The 23,215-nt window shown below is 44.7% G+C and overlaps 8 protein-coding genes across 8 annotated transcripts; 5 read left to right on the top strand and 3 right to left on the bottom strand.

The window, feature by feature from the left end:
• Positions 1 to 169: 169 nt before the first annotated feature.
• V865_000897 (uncharacterized protein) lies at positions 170 to 1,649 on the top strand (the record flags this gene model as incomplete). Its single annotated transcript, XM_066224725.1, has 3 exons — positions 170 to 456; positions 758 to 1,037; positions 1,113 to 1,649. The coding sequence occupies 3 exons, from the start codon at positions 170 to 172 to the stop codon at positions 1,647 to 1,649; spliced, it is 1,104 nt and encodes a 367-aa protein (XP_066080822.1).
• A 290-nt stretch (positions 1,650 to 1,939) lies between these two features.
• On the bottom strand, positions 1,940 to 2,819 carry V865_000896 (uncharacterized protein; the record flags this gene model as incomplete). Its single annotated transcript, XM_066224724.1, has 4 exons — positions 1,940 to 2,024; positions 2,159 to 2,233; positions 2,500 to 2,537; positions 2,682 to 2,819. 4 exons carry the CDS (start codon positions 2,817 to 2,819, stop codon positions 1,940 to 1,942), a joined length of 336 nt encoding a protein of 111 aa, XP_066080821.1.
• Positions 2,820 to 3,255: 436 nt separating this feature from the next.
• Positions 3,256 to 3,863, top strand: V865_000895 (uncharacterized protein; the record flags this gene model as incomplete). The annotated part of the gene is made up of 2 exons (XM_066224723.1): positions 3,256 to 3,456; positions 3,603 to 3,863. The coding sequence occupies 2 exons, from the start codon at positions 3,256 to 3,258 to the stop codon at positions 3,861 to 3,863; spliced, it is 462 nt and encodes a 153-aa protein (XP_066080820.1).
• Positions 3,864 to 4,095: 232 nt separating this feature from the next.
• On the bottom strand, positions 4,096 to 7,127 carry V865_000894 (uncharacterized protein; the record flags this gene model as incomplete). The annotated part of the gene is made up of 8 exons (XM_066224722.1): positions 4,096 to 4,133; positions 4,197 to 4,378; positions 4,554 to 4,619; positions 4,700 to 5,016; positions 5,138 to 5,467; positions 5,560 to 5,799; positions 5,944 to 6,688; positions 6,805 to 7,127. 8 exons carry the CDS (start codon positions 7,125 to 7,127, stop codon positions 4,096 to 4,098), a joined length of 2,241 nt encoding a protein of 746 aa, XP_066080819.1.
• A 242-nt stretch (positions 7,128 to 7,369) lies between these two features.
• V865_000893 (uncharacterized protein) lies at positions 7,370 to 8,659 on the top strand (the record flags this gene model as incomplete). Its single annotated transcript, XM_066224721.1, has 5 exons — positions 7,370 to 7,454; positions 7,726 to 7,879; positions 7,967 to 8,063; positions 8,146 to 8,477; positions 8,548 to 8,659. 5 exons carry the CDS (start codon positions 7,370 to 7,372, stop codon positions 8,657 to 8,659), a joined length of 780 nt encoding a protein of 259 aa, XP_066080818.1.
• A 109-nt stretch (positions 8,660 to 8,768) lies between these two features.
• V865_000892 (uncharacterized protein) lies at positions 8,769 to 13,565 on the bottom strand (the record flags this gene model as incomplete). The annotated part of the gene is made up of 15 exons (XM_066224720.1): positions 8,769 to 9,065; positions 9,163 to 9,297; positions 9,362 to 9,428; positions 9,543 to 9,790; positions 9,882 to 10,084; positions 10,201 to 10,429; positions 10,498 to 10,642; positions 10,740 to 10,930; positions 11,053 to 11,246; positions 11,344 to 12,216; positions 12,280 to 12,610; positions 12,702 to 12,919; positions 12,980 to 13,082; positions 13,147 to 13,415; positions 13,484 to 13,565. 15 exons carry the CDS (start codon positions 13,563 to 13,565, stop codon positions 8,769 to 8,771), a joined length of 3,585 nt encoding a protein of 1,194 aa, XP_066080817.1.
• A 959-nt stretch (positions 13,566 to 14,524) lies between these two features.
• V865_000891 (uncharacterized protein) lies at positions 14,525 to 16,920 on the top strand (the record flags this gene model as incomplete). Its single annotated transcript, XM_066224719.1, has 4 exons — positions 14,525 to 14,775; positions 14,838 to 16,154; positions 16,214 to 16,349; positions 16,438 to 16,920. The coding sequence occupies 4 exons, from the start codon at positions 14,525 to 14,527 to the stop codon at positions 16,918 to 16,920; spliced, it is 2,187 nt and encodes a 728-aa protein (XP_066080816.1).
• A 2,285-nt stretch (positions 16,921 to 19,205) lies between these two features.
• Positions 19,206 to 22,676, top strand: V865_000890 (uncharacterized protein; the record flags this gene model as incomplete). Its single annotated transcript, XM_066224718.1, has 5 exons — positions 19,206 to 19,629; positions 19,704 to 21,551; positions 21,611 to 22,023; positions 22,084 to 22,271; positions 22,376 to 22,676. 5 exons carry the CDS (start codon positions 19,206 to 19,208, stop codon positions 22,674 to 22,676), a joined length of 3,174 nt encoding a protein of 1,057 aa, XP_066080815.1.
• Positions 22,677 to 23,215: the final 539 nt, after the last annotated feature.

The raw sequence follows: 23,215 nt of genomic DNA, 5'->3' as shown, positions 1-23,215 counted from the left end.
GCCACTGAGATCATATACTCGGTTTATCGACATTTTCCGTTGGAAACCGGTCTCATTCCCAACAGTCCGAAGACATGACAACAAAGGAGACCAGTCCTCATCCATCCACCTTCACTTCTCTTTGTCTTTTTTGACCTCTACAAAGATACATGTTCATAGGACATGTACGATGTATCCACGTCCACATAAACGCTCTCACCCTTCTCGATCCCATCACTCTCATTCGGCAAGGACCAATCCCTCCACTTCCACTTCTTCCGCCTCGACTTCGACGACCGTTCAAATACCACCTATAGCTTATGTACAAGCCTACGAAGCCCAGCTTGTATACTCGCAAGACGATCGAGCGAGGGAGGTGACTCGGAGGAATAGTAGGACTGGAATGGGATTAATCAGATATGCTGGAGATGTGGAGGATGAGACGGAAGAAGGGGAGACAGAAATTTGGGCTGATAGGTAGGTATCTTGTTTTGAGAACCTACTCACAGTCTCACTTATGAGATGGGCAACGCTCGAGAGATCGAAGAAGGGGAATAGAGGGCTTGGGTGGAGTAAAAAAATCTCGAAGTGATGGGAGAATCAACTGATTGAATCATTGAGGAAATAATTGTTTGAAATCCAATGCAAATGAGAGGAATGAGTAAATATTTAGGTCTTTCCGTTAGGATAGGATGGCCTGTCAGAGTATATATTCATGTACACCTAGGCCCTCACACTCAGTCAATCGTAGCAAATACTGACTTCTGGTCTTTTTCAGACACGATATCATCCATCTCCTTCCGTCCATCACTGTCCCCTCTTCCACCCTTCCAACCCCATCTTCACCCCTCTCCTCATCTTCATCCTGGGATTCCCTCCCCTCTGACATCGAAGAGACGTTCTACCTTTCTGATCCAGAAGAGATCGAGGCGTACGAGCAGCAGAAAAAACGAAAATGGATTGAAGCATTACGTCAAGAGAGATTGAAAGAGAGGGAAAAGGAGGACGAGGAGAATGAAGTGAAGGATGGGCAAATACGGTGGAACGAAAGTGAGGAGGTAAGGTTTCCGAATTATTCTCAGAAGAGCAGTGGTGGTGGTGGTGGTGTTCATATTTAATTTTCTACTTTAAAGCCTCCCGCGCCGATCCTTGCGTTAATGCAGCATACCGCCAAAGCCATCTTCTCCTCCCCTAATCCCTCAGTACTTGAACTGAGGATCTTGACTAATCATGCGAATGACGAGAGGTTCGAGTTTCTGAAAGGACGGTATAAGTCGACTTGGACGAAGATCAAAAATGAGTTGAGGAAAGGGAAACAGAAGGAACAGAGGGAGAAGGAGAAAGAGAAAGGTATAGGATTAGGTGGGTTAGGTGGGTATGATAGTAGTGGTGACAGCGACGGCGAGGAAGAACAAACAGAAGAAGCAGATGATATTCAACCACCACCACCGCCTTCTGAGGATGAGGATGTAGTTGAACCACCGCCACCTCCCGAAGAGAATATACCTTTACCTCCAACATCGGACGAACTCATACCGCCACCGATGGATGGTGATGAAAAGAACGGTCTTGATGCAGGTTTGGATGGTAGTGAGGAGGAGAAGAGACGATTAAGGAGAATGAGGATGGAAGAGTGGAAGAGGAAAAGAGCAGCTGAGAAGGGATTCTAAGTAACGATCAGGCAATTAAGGGGGTCGGGTCACATTCGTCTATTTCCTGTCATGTATACCATGCATTTGTATATGGACTCTTCGGTCCAATTCATCACAAAAGTGAAACATGCTGAGTCAGAATGTTGAGAATTTAATCTTCATCTTGGCAAATACTGAAATCTGTTGTGTGATCGCTTCGAGTTCACATCGTTTGACCATACCATATCACACAGAAGATATAAGAGAAATGCATCCCATCGCTTATTCCCTCTTCCCGTCTATACTGTAGATATGATATACAGATAGACTTAAGCAGACTTGGGCTTGTACTCCCACTCTTCACCTTTAGCATCTAATCTAGCTCTAGCCTCTTTCAATGCCCATGTTTGGATACTGCGTAGGGTCGAGGTATGGTTATGAACGAACAAGAGAGCAATCAAGAAGGGCCGATAGGAGAGAAGGGATAGAGACAACATATATTAGCACGATGTCACTCTGATGTATAGAGATTGACCAATTCGACCCACCTCGTATCGGGCTTGTAAGCTATTATGACAGCTGCTAAGGCCATACCACCGAACATCCCGACGTAGTAGATGTTCCTGTAAAAAAAGATGAGAGAATGATCAGCATTCCGTATTATTCGATGATATGATGGATCCAACGAGATCGATGGGAGTTGGACAAAGAAGTGTGACGTCTCGTCGTTTGAGGAGATGGTATTGATATGGCTGAGACTTTTCAACAAATCACTCTTGAGAAATCCCAATTATTCAATGGATTCAATCCCAATCCAATCTGATGCCACCCGACCCAGTCTATGTGATGACAGTCCATCATACCACAGCAACAAGAGGGAAATACTCACTCCCAGGTTTCCTTCACTCTCTTTCCATCTTTAGGTGGCTACAACACCGTGAACACAACCAATTAGCATTTATTCATTCATTCTGCTTTATTCCCTCCATCCACCATCATACCAGCGTCTAGGACGTCCTTTTCTTCCTATTCCTCTCTTTACTACCCTACTCGGACAATACATATACCCACTCTTTCACCGAACAAATAACCTGAAGGGGGATTGTAACTAGGTCCATGAGAGGCGTATCGTCTTGCGACTGCTGATGTCGATCTGGAAGATGACGATGCGATGGGTCTGGAGAGTGTCGATAAACCTGCTCTGATCATTGTGGAGGATGTTGTGATTGCTGATGAGTATAACGATAAGTATGGATATATGGTACGTTGGGATGAACAACAGCTATCTCTTTTGAATCCCATTCGTACTCGAGGAGGATGTGTGAAACGTTCTTCCGCTGATAGGCGCACGATTGGAAAGAGGGGCAATTCCGCATGCCTAAACTAGTCATATCTCATCGGCTTTCGCCGCTTCCACCTGTTTACACGGCTTGAGCGAAAGGACGTTTAATGTTTCAGTTGTGTGCATAATTCACCAGATCGCAAGACATACACAGTCACATACTCCTACATATACACAGACTATACTCGAAAACACTTCATGTGTATCTTGCAGCCGATAATCAAAGACGCTATAACAGGAAATTCACGAAAGCAGGGGTCAACATAAGATATCTGATCCTCTATTCGAGAGAATCTCTTCAAGATGCCTTCCCTCGATACTGCCGGATCTATAACCACCATGTCCTCTACGGGTACTTCGACTTATACCGGTTCATCTACCACAACGCAGAGTGCTACTTCCTCGGCGTACGTCTACTCGTATGGGACGAGTAAGATCGTGCGAACGGCCGTAGCCGCAGGTGTGATCGTTCTGGCTTTGACTGCTTTGGTCTTGTTTATCAAGGTGAATACCATTCTTTCGTACATTCATACTTTTGTGCCTACGAACGGTGATGGATTGTATTTGGCCCGTTGAATGATACCTTGTCATATTCCTCAATCTCGTGGTCCTTTTGTGAATCCGGCACTAACGTCATCTTCCTCTTACAGATCTCATCCTGGATCCGTTTTCATCAACGACTCCGCCGTCATTCCCAACTTACCCTCTCCCTGCAATCCGAACAGCGCGCGACCGCATATGAGATAGCAGCGTGGGCGGACGAGCCAAATACCGCGCCAGTGAAGAATGGTGATTACAACAAGAAGTCGGAGAAGAAGTCTAGGAAGGAGCGGAGAGAGGAGATCAAGCAGATTAGAAGAGGTGGAGGAAATGCTTGGATGGTCAAGGAATGGGAAGGTGTAGCGAGTTGACGAGAACCACCGAGACTACATTCACTACTCTGATCTATCGTGTCATGTTTTCATCACGTTGTACCCTTTTACCGCATGTTGTAAAGTACTTGTAACACATTCATATCAATGCATTATCACGATGTTAGAAATACATTCCATGTATTGACTTCTGTTACGTCTTAGCACACCCAAACACCATCGTTCCTCTCAAGATCAGACTGACATATGTAAACGTAAACAGCCAGAAACCCTATTTCCTGTAGAATGTTCTTCCGAAATTGAAGTACACTGTATTACCAAACCATATTAGCCCCCCCTTTTTGGTGTAAACTTGAGAATGAAATTACTTACATTGCAGTACACCTCTGTCAAACGTACTCCTGAATCCTTTCCTATGTGAATACTCCCATGGTCTTCTCACGATCCTAAAAGCGATATCTTCGTATGGCGGTCCGGCAGTAAACACTATCATGGTAGTTTCTGGATCATCAGGGATGGGTTTGAGGTAGTACGTGGGTGCCTTTGATTTATCGCTATAAAAGGTCAAAATCAGCATCATATACGTCTTACACAAATGGTCCTAACGAAGAAAAAGGAGGAAGACAGAAAGGTCTTCACGTTCGGTGAAGGTACTACCAGAGAGATACCAATGTCGCAGTCGCCAGTTCCAAACACGAAACAAGGATTAAATGGAAGATCAACACTCACATCAGATCAGGATAAAAGATATTGAATTTATAACCCTGCACAACTTTCGGAGGAGGATTATCGGAGCTACACAACAAAATCAGTATCCATCGATCGTAAACAAGCAATTTCAAGATCCTCTTGTAGGAGTGAAGTGGACTACTCACTCATAATGGGTTTGATTGTATTTACTCCACTCGTAACCCGTATGAACCCTATTGAAGAATCTAGGTTTCCTAGGTCGATATCGATCTGACCAATCGTATGTACCAGGAACATCCAGACCATTATCCAAATCACCAAATTCTTCATCGTCTTCGTCCGAACCGTAATCTCGCATTTCTTTCTCCGCTTCGGCCCGGTAGATCCTCTCTGCTTCCAAGTCTGCTGCAGAGGGTCGGGATACTGATTCAATGGTGGTTGCGGATGGTCTAGCATATTTGGGTACGAAGCCTGAAGAGGTGATGGATCGTCTTGCAGCGAACTGTAAGGGGCAGAGTGATCAGTATCGACAACATATAAGAATGGGCGAGGAGTGATCTGTCACAACGTAGATTGTGTATGACAACTGAGGGCATACAATCGATTCAGTAACTTATACTCACTAGTGCTCGCATCTCATCCTCCTCATCAACAATAGGTAACCTCCTCTCATCCAAGACCATGGTCTTCGGATCGGCAGGCAGAGGTGACATTTCCCTCTCATATGATTCCACGTAATCGTCTTCGTCATCATCTACGTCGATATCTTCACCATCTTCACCTTCATCTTGATCACCAATATCAGCATGGATATCACCACCGAATTGCTCGTTCTTGTTGACGATGACTCCTCCCAATTCAGCTTGGACCTTGGCTGCGTCTTCTCGTTGTCGTCGCTTGAATTGCTCCAATCGGTTCTTCAGGACGACTTCGTGGATCGAGTTGAGTTTAGCCTGCAAGGCGATCAGTGTCCATACAATGCAAGTAGGTCCAAACGTCACAATGACATCCAAATTCTTTATGAATTATGAAGTTTCTCACTCACAATAGCTTTTTCCACGTGAATCTTCCTCAGAACCAGATCCCAAAACTCCCCATCGACAGGTTGCCCACTTCTCAGCATCGCATTGGTCCTATCTTCCAATTCGACCAATCGCTGAAGACTCAGCCCAGATACTATATTACTGGCCGATTCGTCGACTTCTTTGTCGAATAATCGTCCACCTTCTGCGTGATCGGGATCACGGAGATTCTCGAGATGGTAGGTACAGACTACTTGCATTGCCTAATGATTCATATGTCAGCATTAATGTATCACTATTACAATCAAGATATGGCACGTTGTTTCGAAAGGAGAAGTGATGTGTAGTGAAAGGTACGGGTACAACAACGATCGATGTAAAGAATTCGATAGATTATATTCACTCACCTCCCAAAACTCGATATTGATAGGTGATTTCTCCAAACTCAAATACATCTTGATATCGTGTTCCAATTCCACGCAATCTTCAAGATTCAAGTTATCGAATATTTTCCATGGCTCGTCAATCTCAAATTCGAATCCTGCATCTGCCCAACCCCAATTTTCTTCTTCCTGTTCCCTCTCTACCTCTCCTTTCTTTGGATTTGTTAAAGCACCAATAGCACTAGACACGTTGGTACCAACTGACTTTGGATCGGCGAATCTCAAGTTTATAGCTAAGAAATCGATCGCTTTCGCTCTTTGTTCCCTTAATCTTATACCTGCTCTTCGTCTAGATTGTTCCAATTGGAAATCATCTTCTTTCTCAATCCATTCTTTCATCTGTTCGTCTTCTGCCAATCTCTTTAACCTATTTTCCTCTTCTTCTCTTAGCTGCATCTCCACCTCTCTCTCTGCTCTTTTTTTGTTCAGCCTCTCCAATTCCTCTTTAGCCTCTTGTCGTCTGATTGCATCTTTTCGAGCAATCTCCTCAGTCGTCATACCCATTTTCTTCTCTTTGTCAATCTTCTTACCCCATTTGAACTGTTCACCTAGATTCGCATCGTGGAAGGGATTATCAGTCGCACTGTACATTGACAGTTCTGCTAGAGCTCGGGATTGTTCAAGTTCGGCTTCTCGTCGAGCAGCGGCTTTGGCAGCTGCTTTGGCTTCTTTCCGTTTACTTTTCGCGGAAGGTGAGGGGCTTCGAGAGCTATAAGGCATATCAGCTACCATCATCAGCGCAGTTTATGATTTACTAGCTATGTAGAACCTTGTGGAAAAGAGAGATGTGATAGTAACGTGTCAAATGCAATAAAGCCCACTCACTCTTTCCGTTTCTTGTCCTTCTTATGACTCCTGTCCCTACTCCTACTCCTACTCCTATCCCGTTTCTTATCCCTCCTATCTCTATCATCGTCATATCTATCTTTTCTCCTCTCTCTGTCTCTATCCCTATCATCTCTCCTCGATCTGTCACCATCTCTGTCCCTGTCATCCCGTCTTGAGCTGGATGCTTTCCTATCATCATCTCTATCTTTGTATCTGTCTCTCTCTTTGTCCCTATCTCGTCTGTCTCTGTCTCTGTCTCTATCTCTATCTCTGTCCCTATCCATCTCTCTTCGATAATCAGGTGAAGGTGATCTAGGCATATCTTTATGATGATGTATAGAGTGGGAATGAGAAGTCTAGTCAAAGCTGTATGTATGAGAGCGAGTGTTGTATATTCTGTACTTTGGCACTCAGGTGGCGGCTCGGTTAAACCCCGGATAATTCATCGAACAGATGCAAGGGACAACCAAAAAGTCTGAAATGGAGGTTGTCCACCACCTCACCTTATCACTTCATGACATCGCACTTCATCTCCTATCCAACCGCAATATCCACCTTGAACATGTCGCTCACTCAACCCATACGAACGATATGTCTACGATGTAGTCGATTGTCTTCACCTGTCTCAACAACATCTCCGCTCAGTGGTATGACCTACCGTCAATTCACCTCATCCTCTTCTTCCACAAGATCATCATGGCTCCGATCCCATCCTCGTCTAGCACTCACAATCCTAGGACTTACCCTCCCCACCTCATATTTCTTCACCATCTCTCACACCCCACACATACTCTGAACAGCCCGTATCGTCCACCCAAACCTTGTCGGCTCAACACAAACTAATCACCGTTCCTATACCTCAGTCATCCACCTCTAGACAATTCTTCGAGAGGCCATATCGTACCGATGGGGCTATAGCCAATACAGAAGGAGGGGAAGTGGTAGTGCAGCATATGATGATCAAAAGTCCGGATATACAGATCGAAAGGCCTTATACACCCGTTAACGATTGTTTGGATGACGGGGAGATTAGATTGGTTGTCAAGCGAGTGAGAGGTGGGGAAGTAGGTAGGTGAGTGAAACCCTCTTCCGTCGATCGACATGGATTAGGATAATTGGTACTGACGATATGGTGGTTTGGTTGTCTGTTTTGTCGTAGGGTGGTACATAATCTGAAAGATGGAGATAAAGTAGGAATTAGAGGTCCTATACCTACTTTCTCCATTTATCCAAATCAATACGATAAGATAATAATGGTAAGTACAACCAAGACAACTCACTGGATATTACATTCTAGAATGTAAGTGATACTAAATGTCTTTTTTTGGCTATGCGTAGATCTCAACAGGAACAGCCATCTCACCTTTCCTTCAACTACTTTCTAAACTCCCTTCACCCTCTTCCTTATCTTCCTCTACCTCCTCTTCGGAGGTGATACCGAAACTTCACTTGATCCACTCGAATCCCCTGGAAGGAAGGGAAGATTGGTCCAACACGACCATCGATAAATCATTCTTACCGAATCTCCAAGATAAATTCGGTAACAACCTTCAAATCACAAGGATCGATCCTGGTTTGATACCTAAACAAGTTATCGTCAATGCTCTTCAACATGAATCAAAGAGCAACAGAGATCAGAGGGTGTTGGTATTGATTTGTTTACCTCCAATGTAAGTTGGCGTCTTCTAAGTAGGTGACATGACGATTGACGACTACTGACATCGTCATTTTCGCGATCAGGCTTATGAGACCACTCTGTGGATCTATGACACCCAATCTCAGTCAAGGTCCTATAACAGGTATATTGGGTGAATTGGGTCTGACAAATCAAGAAGTATGGAAATTGGAGTAGTCAAACCCCTGCTATGCATCGCACCTAGAGTACAATATGTGATATACATATATATAAATGTTGAGTCTAGGGTATATGATAGATGCAAGGTATAAATTCGGATCAATTTCTATACAAGACCTTCCTCGCCATTATCAGAATTCTGCACATAACCCTCTTTCGAACCCACTTCAACACCTTCATTCCTCTGTGCAATCCCATCTTTCTCGCCTGCACTCGTACCTCTCTTCTCTTGTTCAATCGCAGACTCGACCAAACCTTTCTCCTCGAATGTACCCCACTCGGTCTCAGGTATACTACCTTCATCAGGGGGTGTGAGACCATCGCCATCAGGTGAAACATCGTTCGACGAATCTCTTATGATCGGCGGTATACGACGTATCTTGTCGAGGTATTGTTCCGATACCTATTTATGAGATGGGAACACAGGACACATAGTCAGTTTAAATGATCAAACTACTTCCTTTTAGGGCGTATCACACAGGAATTATGAAATTACACACCTCCATATTCTGCCCCGCGGAAATAGCCTTCAATACACCCCAGGTGGATCTATCATGTAATCCTCTCCTAAAACTCCTTTTCAAGAATGAAGAGACCTCGTCCAACGGCCAGTCATTTGGCATTTGACCCAGTACCTGATTAAGCCATGTCTGGTAAGCTAAGCTGGCAATTTGGAAACCGATTCTGAGATTACCTCACCTCTAGTACGTCCAAATGGACTGATTGAGCATTCAATAACGCAGCAGCCTGTTTGGAAGTTCCTTTGCTACATTCAGAGATGAAGTCAGTACGATTTTCAACGTTTCGACAGGTTGTTATCCAAAGTCAACCTGGACGACACCAAGGGGAGAATGTAAAACAAAAAGGATTCATGACTCACCTATCACTCATATACACTGCTAACAACTCTTTAACCAACCCTCTCATTTCCTCATCTTTCACCTGTACCTTCTTTCTTCCCAATTCAATCAGACCCGCCCAAGTATCAAGACCTTTCACCTGTTTCGCAACGAGTTTCGATATTTTGGGAGGGATAATTTCACCTTTGGTCTGACAATATGTTTGAGCCGAGATGGAATCACCTATGGTGATAGCGAGGAGCGAAAGGGCAAGGCGATGTTTGAGGAGCTACAAGGTAGCAATATCATCCGGGGATCAATAAAGTATCTAATCGTTATTAGTGGAGCCGGGTGCCCGATGGGTGAAAGGTATAACTTACCCTACCATATACCACGGCCAGCTCGAATTTCAGTTCGATTACACTTTCCAACCTTTTCGCAGCTTTTTCTAAATCAAAGAACGGACTCCCTTGGAGGAACAACATCAATTTCAGTCGATTCCTCTTGATGGGCGTATCGGGTGCTACATCAGCTAAGAAGATAAGGAAGGGTCGAGGGGAAGGCTCCAAGCGGTATTCGGCGTCTGTTATGTAAAGAACAAAACTCAAGATTAACCAAAGAACTTATTTCGAGATAGATAGTTCAATCAGATGCGTCATATGGTATAAAGTATGACACGGTTAGTGGGGCACTACTTACCTAGCTCCTCCAGATGGTATTTCACGCCTTCATCCCTACAAAGCTCTTCCACCTCATCCAACAACACCCCCAATAACTGCTCGTGCAAAGCTCTATTCGGTGATTTCTTGCTCACAACGGCAAACTCCAAATACCGATTGGCAGTATCTTTATCGATCTGACCGAGTTGTTCAACCAACGAAAGATCATCTAATTTGACTCCATTCTTCGTATTTTGAGCCATCAGAATCTGTTTCCCCAAACTTATCAGCCAGGCTCATGGTCATACAAAAAATATTCCGAAGAGTGGTCGCTCACCGATAATCCCCGTGAAGGATTCTTTTTCACTAGCCACAAGGCATATTCCAAAAACATCTGCGGGTCTTTGACACTTTCCAGTTGTTGGGCAAGCTCTTCGACTGGATCTTCACATATAGGATCGGCAATGTCAGAATCGGCGATTCTACGTTCCAGTAGGGAAAGTTAGTACCGAATCAAGATTCTGCAAAAGCTAGAAGCGTCCAAAGACTTAGAGGTAATGAATGAAACAGGCCACCTACTCTCTAAGTAACTCTAGTACTCTATCCACCCTCCCCTGTGTTCTCATCACTGTAGCCAAAACATACGGCCGCTGAGCTAAGGACGGTTCTAATTCAGGTAGCACACAGTCATTCGGTGCCGCAAGTAGAGCAAGAAGCTCGTTGGTCGTTCCTTTATCAGCTAGAAGTTTGGCCAAGGTAGTATCAATGACCTATACACGAAAGTCAGTTCATGTCAGCGGATCAAGCACGTATACCAAACATGACAGAGAGTTCCATATACTTGTACGAAATTGCCTTGATGGTCTTGATGGTCAATGTCAAAGTAACTCACAATATCAATCTTCCTACTGTCCAAACCTCTCGCACCACCACCTTTCCTCCTCGAAGCTCTTGTCTTTCTCAGGAACTCAGTCAACATATCTTTAGCTTCTTCCATCATCGCCTGGCGCAGTACGCTGGTTTCAGGTGCAGTAGCTGTATTAGGTTGGACATGCGGTGAATAATTGCGTTTCAGTGAAGTCGAAACTGAAACTCAGCATCAGCTTTAGTTTCACAGATTAATCAAGGAAGAAAAATTGCTTTGACAGCTTCAGAGGATAGTTGCTATACATCGACGACTCACTTATATCGTCAACTCCACCCATCCTCTCCAAAACCTCCTTAATACCCTCGAAGACATCCACCACCTCTTCACTCCCTATCAACTTGCCTCTCAAATCACTGAACGTCCTAACCACAATCCTAGGATCCACTTTACTTCTCGTAAAATAATCCAGCGATTTATCAAATAAAGCTTCTTCGAAGAGATGTAAAGCCAGGTATAGATGAAGATATTTCATCGTATTGTGATGAGTGGCTTTATCCACATCTATCTCACCTCTTCTACCTCTCCTTCTCTCTTCATCGACTAGAATGATAGCTTCGTCAAACTGTCTTTCCGAACATAGTCTTTCCACCTTCATGATCGTACTAGTAGGTAAGAGCGAAACGATCGAATGACCCGAGATGATCAACGTCTCAGATACAGCTGTAGAAAAAGGTCCGATACTAGGACCAGTTGATGAACCTGAATTGTTCTGAGGGGTGGTGGGATGGCGATGTGCTGATTTGGGTGAAGAAGGGGGAGTCAGGCCTGATCCAGAAGGTGGATCTTCATTGATCGGCGAAATCACATCAGGTGACAGTAGCGGTTCTTCCGTGTTGCCCTCGGCTGGATCATTGGATAGGTCCTCCACTTGAGGTAAAGTCACTTTGGTCTCTTCGATAGGTTTTACCGGAGCTAATTTCCCATCAAGCAATTTCAAATTGTAGGGCGTCAACCGATCGTCCCTATATATATCTCTAACCGATACTCCATATGGCGAATAAGTCAATCCGAAAGCGTCTATCGTTGGATCTAGGCTGATCACTTGAGTTGGCTTTTCCAGATCAGCTAGAGAGTGAATAGTAACCGTTTGATCTCGTAATAACGCTATGATATATTCTGATTCCACAGCTGTCCCACGAAAAGAGTATATCAGCTATGTGCAGTGTGCGCAAGTGAGCTAGATATACATACCAATAGATAAAGGATTGCTTGGCCATTCCATCGTTCCCCTCACTGGATCTCCCTGTCCGTTGAGAAATACACCCATAGTTGATGATCCCGTATAGCTAGTGACCAAAAACTCGTTCTCACCGGGTATCACCACTATATTTGGGTTCGGTTGGAAATCAGCTACGGCCGGATCGATCTGAGAAACCGGTAAGACTTCTGTCAATGATGCGTCGGATAAGTCTATTATGCTGTATAGAGTTTGAGTGGTATCGTCTTGACCTGAGGTGATGGCTGCGCAAAGGTATGAGGAGAATAGGGCATGGTGTGTTGGTGAAGACGGTAGGGGTATTTCCTGATAGGTAGATCCCGATCAGCTTGAGAAATCCACCTGGTCTCTTGTGAAGATATAGATGAAGTAGCTTCTATGTTCAGGAGTGACTTACCTTCACACTGTTCATTCGATTCCCAAGCTTGTACACCCCTAAACCCTTCCTTCGTACTACCACCACAGTCATTTGAGCATTAAGATCCTCTGAACCTGGACCACCCCATTCCAGTTCTTCGTCATCCAATATTACCGATACCACGCCTCGTAGTGGGGGCACATGAGATGATGGGAGTGGCTCGAGATTCGGCAACGATAAAGCATGTAGTGTTCCGTCTTTATAGCCTAGAATCAATACCTTCCAACCATTTCGAGATATAGGCAGACAACGCTTACCCGATATTATTAGTATCTTGCATATCTTCGGTAAGATATACATCCTGTTGACAGGTCGTCTTGGAAAAAGTGTATGACGATGTTTCATACCCCATCCGTTCATCTAGTCATTTAGACTCCCATAAGCTGTGGGCACATCATTGATCAAGCGAACGTTGGTGACTTACGCCATTGGCGGCTAACGCAGCTTCACAAATCCACCATTCCACCGTCCCATCCGAGTTCCCAATATACAGATTCTGTCCATATCCTTCTACACATCTTATCTCCTTCGCTATCGGCGATGAAGAAGGTCCAGAAGGAGAAGTAGTAAGACCAGCGGCTGCTGCTCGTCTCGTAGCGGCTGAAGCTATCGATGTGGCTGATGAGAATAGTGAGGGAGCAGAAGGAGATGCGGAAGGGGACGAAGTGGTTGCTCGAGGTGGGGTTGAGGGACCTACGCATCAAAAAAGCATGTCAGCTGCAACCTGCGGTAGAGAAGCGAGCTGGGATAGGAGAGCTGACCTGAGAAGTCGAGCAAGTCCTTGGACTGATACAAGTCTGATAAGACCGGCTGAGTGGTGAAGTGGGGTATATCGTTGATCATGATGGTTTCGTTGTTGTGTACATGACAGAGTATGATGTTTGTTATTGTTGTTGATGTTATCGTCAGCACTGGAGGTCATCGATACGACCATCATCACCATCACATTACAGCACGAACTGCCTCCACCTGACCGCCTCTGCTGCGTAGCATGATGTGGCAATTTCTTTTTTACGTTTTGTGGAGGTGGGTGAGTGTATGGCACGAGGTGTACCCTGTCCCTGATATTAGGTTTTCCATGGATCTTTCCTAAAAGGGTAAATCTGTTATGTTAGCCTGTTGATCTGACAGCATGATCCAGGGTCCCACTGGAAAAGTCAGTCCACACAAGGTCCACCCAGCATCCGCATCCGTCTTACACTTTAAACAGTAGTGGTAGTAGTCTGTCTATACACACTGTTATGTGCTTACTCACAATCCCCATCCACATCAAGTTACTACAACATCATCCTCAAAACAAGCTAGAACATCAGGTGGAAGGCAGTCAGTCCTGTCTCTATCCGCTAGCTACCAAGAACCGATTGAGCACGGAGCTCATCATTCCATCAATCAACCCATAAAATCAAAAGGCAAAAGCCCCGCCACTAGTCTCCCTCGGTCTTGGGAGGGATTAGCAAGCTAAGATCACCCAAAACATCAATTGATCAATATCACGAGACCCGACTATTGTATTTATGGGGTCATCTTTCACCTGAGCCTGACGACGATCTGCCATTGTCAATTCAACGGATACAACTTGATTCAGAAACAGGGGAGAATATACATTCGTACGCCCCACACCACAATCCATCAATTACCTCGATAATCCATCAACGGATCCGACATTACTCGTTCACTCGATCAGTCAGTTACATATAAACAAACACATCCCCATCCCTGCCTTCCTCCCTTTTTGCCACCCGACTTTGTTTACCTTCTTTCTCTCATCATTCCCAACCTCACCAACTAATCAATCATCCAACATGCCTTCACCGCCACCGCAGCCAGTCCCAGCTCCAAAACAGCGTACCTCTAACCCTCATGGAGGTCTCAATGCCCCTCAGTCGATGCGGATGGGCGCATCACCCATGTCGTATGGCGCCATGACGGGTATCAGCTTCACGAATGGAGGTGGATTCTCATTTGAGAACAAACCTAGGAGTGTTAAATGGGGTAATACGACAGGGAGTGGACCCATGGGGAGTTATGGAGCGAGATTCTACGGAGATGCTGGGTGAGTCAATCGGATTTGGGTATCGGATCGACCCTTGTCGCTGATCTTCTGTCGTGTTCTAGTGGTGACTCACCTACCATACCATTTTCCACATCCATAACGATGGAACCTTCTTCCTTCGCAGCATCAGCCCATGCATTCAACTTACCATCCGGATCAATGTCCTCATCATACCATCGTAGATCTTACGCCGCAGTAGCATCTTCCATACCCAGAGGAGGAGACTACAACCTATCAAACTCATTCGCATCCATGTCCTTCCAACCCATGTCATTAGGCACTTCGTACTCGAAATCCCAAGTCACGAATATGATGAGGAATAAACCTAGATCAGATGCCGAATTAACACAGGCGTACGAATGTTGTGGCAAGACTCATGCGGGTTTACATGCGTTGTTAGAACACGTAGAAGATGTTCACCCATTCTCTGATCCGAATATACCTCCAGATAATACCAATAATAATAACAACAATCCTGGAGGATTCTCACCTGTCACCAATGCGATGGACCTAGATTTAGATGATGTCGAAGAGGAATTACCCTCGAAGAACAAGGCGTCTACGACCTCAGCTCGATCGAGTATTTCACCTAATCTTACCAACGCAGTGCCTGTACCTTCGTATCCTTTGCCTACCTCAGGAAGTAAGGCTACTACACCCACCGAACAAGCTTCGATCGGTAAATCGCCATTGAAACTATCGGATGTACTCAAATCACCGCCCGAACTCGAATCATCCTTGACAGCCAATGCAAATGCCAGTCTGCTCGGTAACAAAGCATCGAATCTAACATTAACCAGAACAGGTTCGTCTGGATCTTCACCACCTGAAGGTAGTCTAGCTACTCCAACCACTTCCACGCAACCATCACCTGTATTTGCTCAACCGAAGATGAATCCTGCTCGGCAGAGTTTCCTCGGATCAACCGGCGCGGGAAGTAGACCTGCAGCTCAGCAGATGAGGTTCGACAGAGCGTTCAATGAAGTTGTCGCTGGTCCTAAGACTACTAATGCCACCACTGCAGCCGACGCCAACTCGACCGTACCTACAGCTGTAGCTCCAGGTGTATTATTCGCTTCTGCCGTATCGAGCTTAGGTATTCCAACGATCCCACCTAATCAACAAAAACAGAACGGTCAGAATACCACCAATGCTACCACTAATGGAGTCACGACGCCACAAGAGGAAATACCAGAAGGTGCTACTACCGGTTCTGGCAATACTACACCCAACAAGAATGCCAATGGAATATCGATGAATGATATTCAATTACCTCAACCTTCCTTATTCTCCAGCTCGAGACCTTGGAGATGTCCCAATCCGGGGTGCAATAAATCGTACAAGCAGAGTAACGGTTTGAAATATCATCAGATGAAAGGGTAAGTTGATCTGAACTGTGAATGTGAAAGGTGGATAGTCAGCTTACAATTCTCGGCAGACAATGTGACTTCGCGATTCATGATGCGGTTGATCTCGGGTTGTCGCTCGAAGAAGCGGAGGAAAGGAATAGACCGTACGTCTGTGCAGTAGGTGCGGGATGTAACAAGAGGTATAGACAGATGAATGGGTTGAAGGTGGGTCATGGTGTTCAATATCCTCAGCCATCTACTCAAGACCTCTTCTTCTCGATTTTAAACGTACTGATTCGCCACCATCATCTAGTATCATTACCTCAATTCAGGTGAACACGGTCAATACGGTCTCCGAATGTTACAAAATGGTACTCATCCTCTTCCACCAAACATGCCTCCCCCTTCCAATTCATCTACGCCTAACGCAACTCCTCAAAAACCATCTGCTGCTGGTAGACCCATCTCTTCTACCACATCGACTGCCAGGGCCGGCGCACCATATGCCATCCCCTCTCATGCGAATGCTAACTCAACTACTCAGAATAGAAATGGCGTAGGCGCTGGTGGGCACGGTCTCCCTCGGATGGGCACTTGGCCAGCGCAGAGAACGGTCAATGGTAATGCTACAGCTCAACGACCACCCCAGCAGCAACAGCAACAACAGGGAATACCAATCAAGACGCAGCCCAAACCTCAGCCTCCGCCAATCACCAAGGGCAGAGACGCTGTGCTTTTTGCGGCTGTCGGTGGGGGAGAAGATCCGATGGACGTTATCGGAAGGATGGATCAGTAATCTGTCGATAGTACAGCCCTACTCGATTTAGGCTGGCTAACAATATGACACTTCTGTGGCTCTTTCTGATCCGATGGAGATTAGAAATAGAATCGCTTCAAAATGATCGGTTTCTCGTTGTAACCGATCGAGTGATATACCTCATCAGTTCCATGAAGATATCGCAACAGGGTTCAATCGCCATTCCGGACATTACATATCGATGTTTGTTATTTGAAGAGATGATCAGATGGAATGGCGTAAACCGTATGTCTAGGGTTAGGTATACAGGGGAGATGATCTAGCAATTCGATCTCGGAAGTAATAAATCTCGTAAAGCAATTCATCTTCTTGTTTGTTGTTGGCCTTTTTTCTTCCTTTCTATCTTTATCTGACTCTGATATATATACATTATGTACTTGAATATGTACATTACAAATATTCTAAAGTAAAACAGCACCTTCACTTTCACCCTCTTTCTCGTCGTACATTCAACCTTCCACTCATCGAAACGATAGTCTGTGCATCGAATTGAAAATATCATCTCTCCATTATTTCAATATATCTACGCGTACATTCTTGAGGAACGGATCCGATGGTGTGTGTGCTCCTTTTCCAATACTGTGAAACGCATGAATCTGAATCTGAATTTCATACAGTATCCAACGAATTACGGGTGATGTATAGTGAATCTCGCTGTGTAAGAAGCGTGTATCTGATCGCTGGCGATTAACCGATATACAATGTTGGCCAGTATACTCAAGAACACTTGTACGCTATATGTGTCATTGAGGGGTGAATATCGCCGAGAAAGGAGAAAGCCTATTTACACACCTTTGAAGATCGCAGGATACGGTACTTGTACATCATGGATCCTTTATGATATCAGTAGTCAGCAAGCTTCCTATGATGTAGGCTCTGACGGACAGAGGTTTTGTTCAATGGTTTTTTATAAGTGGCGATACATATCAGGGAATTAGTGGTAAAATCTTGTTTGCTTCTCTTTCACAGGGTCAGTCATTTATTTTCAGCACTCGATCTTCGTGAGCTGAAGAGACAATCGTAAACAACGATCACTGAAATCCACTTTATCTACGGCACATGTCGAAATGAGCTCAAAGCATAGAACTTCTCGCTTCCACTCTCAAAGTAGTTTCCCATCCAATTACAATTCTCTGCCACCTGGATCTCGAGCTTCCAAACAAACCAATCACACATTCATCTCATCCTGTAACCTCCAATCGATCGACGACGATGACGATAATTCTCAGGTGCCAGGCAATGCCCGAATTCATATAGATTCTCTGACTCCAGAGACACATCCGAAACTTACTGTGGCAGGTTCGACAGGATTAGACAAAGATACTCTGACAGCTATTGAAGGGTCAGATCACTTGGTATGGTATGGTATTCAAGGTTAGACAATGGACGATGAGACTCGAATTTCCATCAGATCTATTGTTTTACCTCCAAGTTCAATGGAAATTTTCGTTCCTTGCAAAAGCCGTTTATGTCAAGTCATCTTGCCCGATCCTCCCTCTTCTCGTTCAACAGGTGATTCACGTATCATTGGATACCTCAAAATGGACAAAGAAACCCAAGCTGAGTTACTAGAAGCTTTCAAAACCCAATCAGCGATTCAGCTGTGTGATCGACGTAACCCGACTAAACTTAGGTGAACAACCGAAAGGGACGAAGTATAGTGCGCCAGACATGAAGACGATCACAAGAGAATTTACATTCGAACCTGAACATGCACTTGTACAGCCAATTCACGGTATAGTGAATGGATTCAAATCTACTTTACCTGGATTTTCGGGGATGGGGTTTCCTGACGATGACAAACAAGGTAAAGACGGTTGGTTTGGAGAAATTGAGATGTTGAATAAAATAAACTATTAAAATCATCGAGATTATACTGTGGATAGTCTACTCGTACAGTCGTAGTGGGAATGGCACTCATCCACGAATACCGATAAATTCGAGATTAGAGTTCACGCACAATCATATGCATATAGCTATCATGTATACAGGCATACATTATACTGTACATTGTCTTTCCATTTTTATACTCGGATGATGTTGACGCGTGAGGAGATGAAAGTAGTGAAAAATGAGATTTACGCGTCAAAATGTAAATGTAAATGTTCAAAATGACTTCATCGATCGTAGAGTGTTGATAAAACCTCCTAATCTCATCGTATTCAACATCTAACAGGTCAGCTTACAGGACTCACTTTACACAAATCCATGGCTGGCATATAGACTCGGAACGAGCACCCTCATCGACCAAAAAGGCTCGAACGATGCCTTCACCTCCTCCACCTTCAGAAGGCAGCTCTTCCTCAGCCGCTCCTTCAGCTGAAGGGTCTTCGGGCAACGTGACCGTAGCAGGACCTTCCAAGACTATACATTCATTCTTTGGTGGATCCTCCTCGACTGCTGCTACTGTATCTTCTGCTCCATCGAATGGGAGCAACAGTACGACGAGGAAAAGAAGGAAGAAAGATGAAAGCAATCAGGCTAAGCTAAGTTTGAATGGAAGCGAAAATGGTGTGGGCTGGGTGATGGGCAAACCCGAAGAGGAAAAACAAGCTGAGGGTAATAAAAGTAATGGGAATAAAAAGAATGGTGGAGGAGAAGAACAAGAGATGAAGGATATGGCTGGGAAGAACAAGGGTAAAGCAAGTATAAGGGGGAAGAGGAAATCTGATGTTCATGAGATAACCAGTGAGCTTCCCATCCTGTTATATAGATATCGTACAAAATAGGGGAACGAGACGCTGATGGCATATGCTTCCAAGACGGCGGTGATAATGAACTTATTGATCCTTCCCTTTTCCCATCCACTTTTCAAGAGCAAACACCGCCTAAGAAGAAAGGTAGATCACGTAAATCCCAAGTTCCCACTACAACTATAACCTCAAGTACAGGTTCAGCTCTAAACGTCGCCAACAGCTCATCTTTCGATTATCCCTCTGCGCCATCATCATCATCATCATCATCATCATCTATTTTCCCAGCATCAACAGGCCATAGACATTCGGTCGATTTCGAAGTAACAGGGCAATCATACCCCATAAAAGGAAAAAATGCAAACGATGTTATAGAGATAGATCAGAATTCTTCTCCTGATAGACCTATCTTGGTTTCGTCATCGACTTCACCAATAAAGATAGGAGTAGGACCTAAGAAAATAGCTTTTGCAGCTGATAAGAAACCACAACATTCTTTCTTTTCTCGATTGAATGTCAAACCGGATCCGAACCTAGGTGAGAATGGTGCTACAGACGGGAATAGATCAAGAGCGAGTTCGATCAATTCTGTTAATACTGCTTTGTCGGGTGAAGAATCTAAAGATAAAGGTAAATCCAAAGAGAAAGACAAGAAGAAGATCGTACATGAATTTTTCAAGAATGTTTCGATAGCTAGTGAACGTGTATTAAAGAATGGTTGGGGAAGTGGTATAAGAGAAGGAGAAGAGTTGATAGCTCCTTTACCTAGAGGAGAATGGCCTAATCATTTCTCTCACACCAACCTGGACACTCAATATACCTCATTTGTCCAGAATCAAGAAGCTGGACCGAGTAGGAGAAAGCGACCTTTACCAAAAGAAGTGATGGATGATGGATTTTGGTATTCGATTCTCGAGAATTCCACCTCTGTCTTCTCAGCTTCCCCTCAACACTTGAAAGATCAAGAGATGTTCTCAATACCACCTTTTATCTTACAACATCCAGCATTCACTTCCATGTCTTCGAAATCCGCCATCAAATCGACATCTAATCGAGATTCCTGGACTGATCGGTATAGACCGCTCTGCGCAGCTGAAGTACTATCGAACGAAGTCGAAGCTGCCTACTTGAAGGATTGGCTTAGTGCATTATCAGTAGGTCAAGGTCATCGTAAAGTAGTACGAAAAGTGAAAAGGGGATTGAAAAGCAATCTAGTAGATGGGTGGATAGTTGATGATCTAGCTTTATTCGGAAATCACCCAGCAGATGACAACGAGGAAGAAGAAGAAGAAGAGGAACTTGAGTTGGAAGAATTGGACGATCCTCCCATTTCACCTGATCCAGACCTTCGACCAGACACCTACCCAAATCTAAATGGTAGATTGACAAATACGATCTTACTTACTGGACCACATGGATCGGGCAAATCGGCAGCTGTATATGCCGCTGCGCATGAGCTAGGATGGGCCATATTTGAGGTCTTTGCTGGTATGGGAAAAAGGACTTCTGCGAATCTTATGAGCTGGGTGGGGGATGTAGGGAAGAACCATATGGTTTCTCAGGAAAGGAAGGTAACGCCGAAGAAAGAAAAAGCTGGGCCAGTGCCAGGAGGGTTGAAATCGTTCTTTGGAAAAGCGAAAGCCAAACAAGAGACCAAGCTGGAAATCGCCAGTGGAAGTCAAGGATCTGCTCATGAACCTATTGATATTGATCAGGATGACGACGAAACCCCCGATGATGTTGATGAGGTTCAGATACTTGGTAATTCGGATGGGACAGGAAGTGATGGAAAAATCAGACAGAGTTTGATCTTGATTGACGAGGCGGATATACTCTTCGATGAGGAAAGTACATTCTGGCCTGCAGTGATTTCGATCATCTCCGAATCTAGAAGACCAGTCATTATAACTTGTAATGGTAAGTCCGCTTTGACTGCTCTTACTATGATGTTTGCTGACCACTTGTCCACTACATAGACCACAACCTAATACCGAAAGCTCAACTCCCCTTACAAGCGAACCTCCAATTTCGTCCTCCGCCTTCTTATATTGCTTTACCATACCTCCAGGCTATCGCTCTTCACGAGACCAAACATTCCCATCGACCTTTATCGAACGTTCAAGAAACATTCGAACAATCGATACATCAAGAAAGAGATATACTGGATATAGCATTACCCCCAAATGGGAATGAGAGGATACCTTATTTCGATCTTAGGAAGGCTATAGGTCAACTACAGCTATATCGTGGTACATCCTCGCCCTCTAATGGCATACATCGACCGAATCAAGATGAGGGAGAAGATCACCTTGTTCTACTTGTCAAGAAGCTAGAAATAATATCTTATGTCGATGCACAGATCAGTCAGAAGGGATGGATGCAATTGGAGGTAAGCTCATTCGGCTCCCTTATCGGTATATGTCAAGCTGATCGTTTCGTATATGATCAGGCGTCCGAGGTGGATCGTCACTATCCCACTACCGATGATCAACTTGGTACTCATGCTTTGATCAAACCTGAGATCGATGAATCGTACCCCGTACTAGCAGAATATGATTATTGCTCTACCATCTCAGATACTCTTATAAGTATAAGTGCGGGCAAAGTCAAAGACACTGGTAATCTGGCTTTGGACAGGTAAGTTACGGGTCTCCGAACTCAATTGGCCTCATTTTCATGTACGACTTGGAATTCTGAGCTTCGCTGATATCATTCGTCCTAATGACTTGTTTATACCCCAGGATGAGATACATTCGAAGTATTTTACCGATCCTCGACCCACTCATACCCCTCTCTTCACCTCTTCTACCTCATTCATCCCTGTTCTTACACACCTTACCTACCATACTGAATATTGTTGAGACGGATGATGTCCTACAGGCTGCTGAGGAAGATGCCGTGCGAAGAGGAGAGGAAAGGATAAATAGGAAGACTGGAAGACCCGTAAGGGGAGGTCAGGGTTATACGAGGTGGTTGGCTGATTTGGATGAGGGTGCGGAGGAGGCGGCGAGAGGGTTGATAGGTGGTTTGAAATGGAGATAGATACAAAAGGAGATTTGCCACTTATCGATGCGCCTTGGGTTCGACCATATGACCCGGCTCTGTTGTCTTGTATATAGCGCATATGTCGCTCCACCCATCATGCATTCATGCTGTACCATGTCGTCACAGACTGTGCACACGACCTCAGAGTCGAGCAATCCCAGGATATTCGATGACTTGCAAGGATACTCTGAACCGACCACTGATCTGACTCGACGGAGCCATGATGAAACGTTCACCTAGAAAAGTTGAAGGCATTGATGAACAGAAGGTTCTGTCTCATCGACCCAAGGTCTACAGTATTGTCATGCAAGCTCCGAAGTTCACGATACCCTCCGGGTCACGTCGGGACCTTCTTTGGGACGTCATTGCACACTATCCATGTTGTTTCTCATCCAATGTGGAGTCGTGATGAAAGGTGCTTGTGAAGGGAAGGAAGTCATCATAAAAAGGATGATCCTTATTCTACTCGACTCGACATCCAGTAATATTGTATATCCGTTCAGAACATTCTCACGATATATAAGCTGAACACTTTT

Source organism: Kwoniella europaea, chromosome 1 (assembly GCF_036810445.1).
Source record: "Kwoniella europaea PYCC6329 chromosome 1, complete sequence".
NCBI classification, from domain to species: domain Eukaryota; kingdom Fungi; phylum Basidiomycota; class Tremellomycetes; order Tremellales; family Cryptococcaceae; genus Kwoniella; species Kwoniella europaea.
The sequence above is the reverse complement of the archived record's forward strand: the minus strand, read 5'-3'. Positions and strand labels throughout refer to the sequence as shown.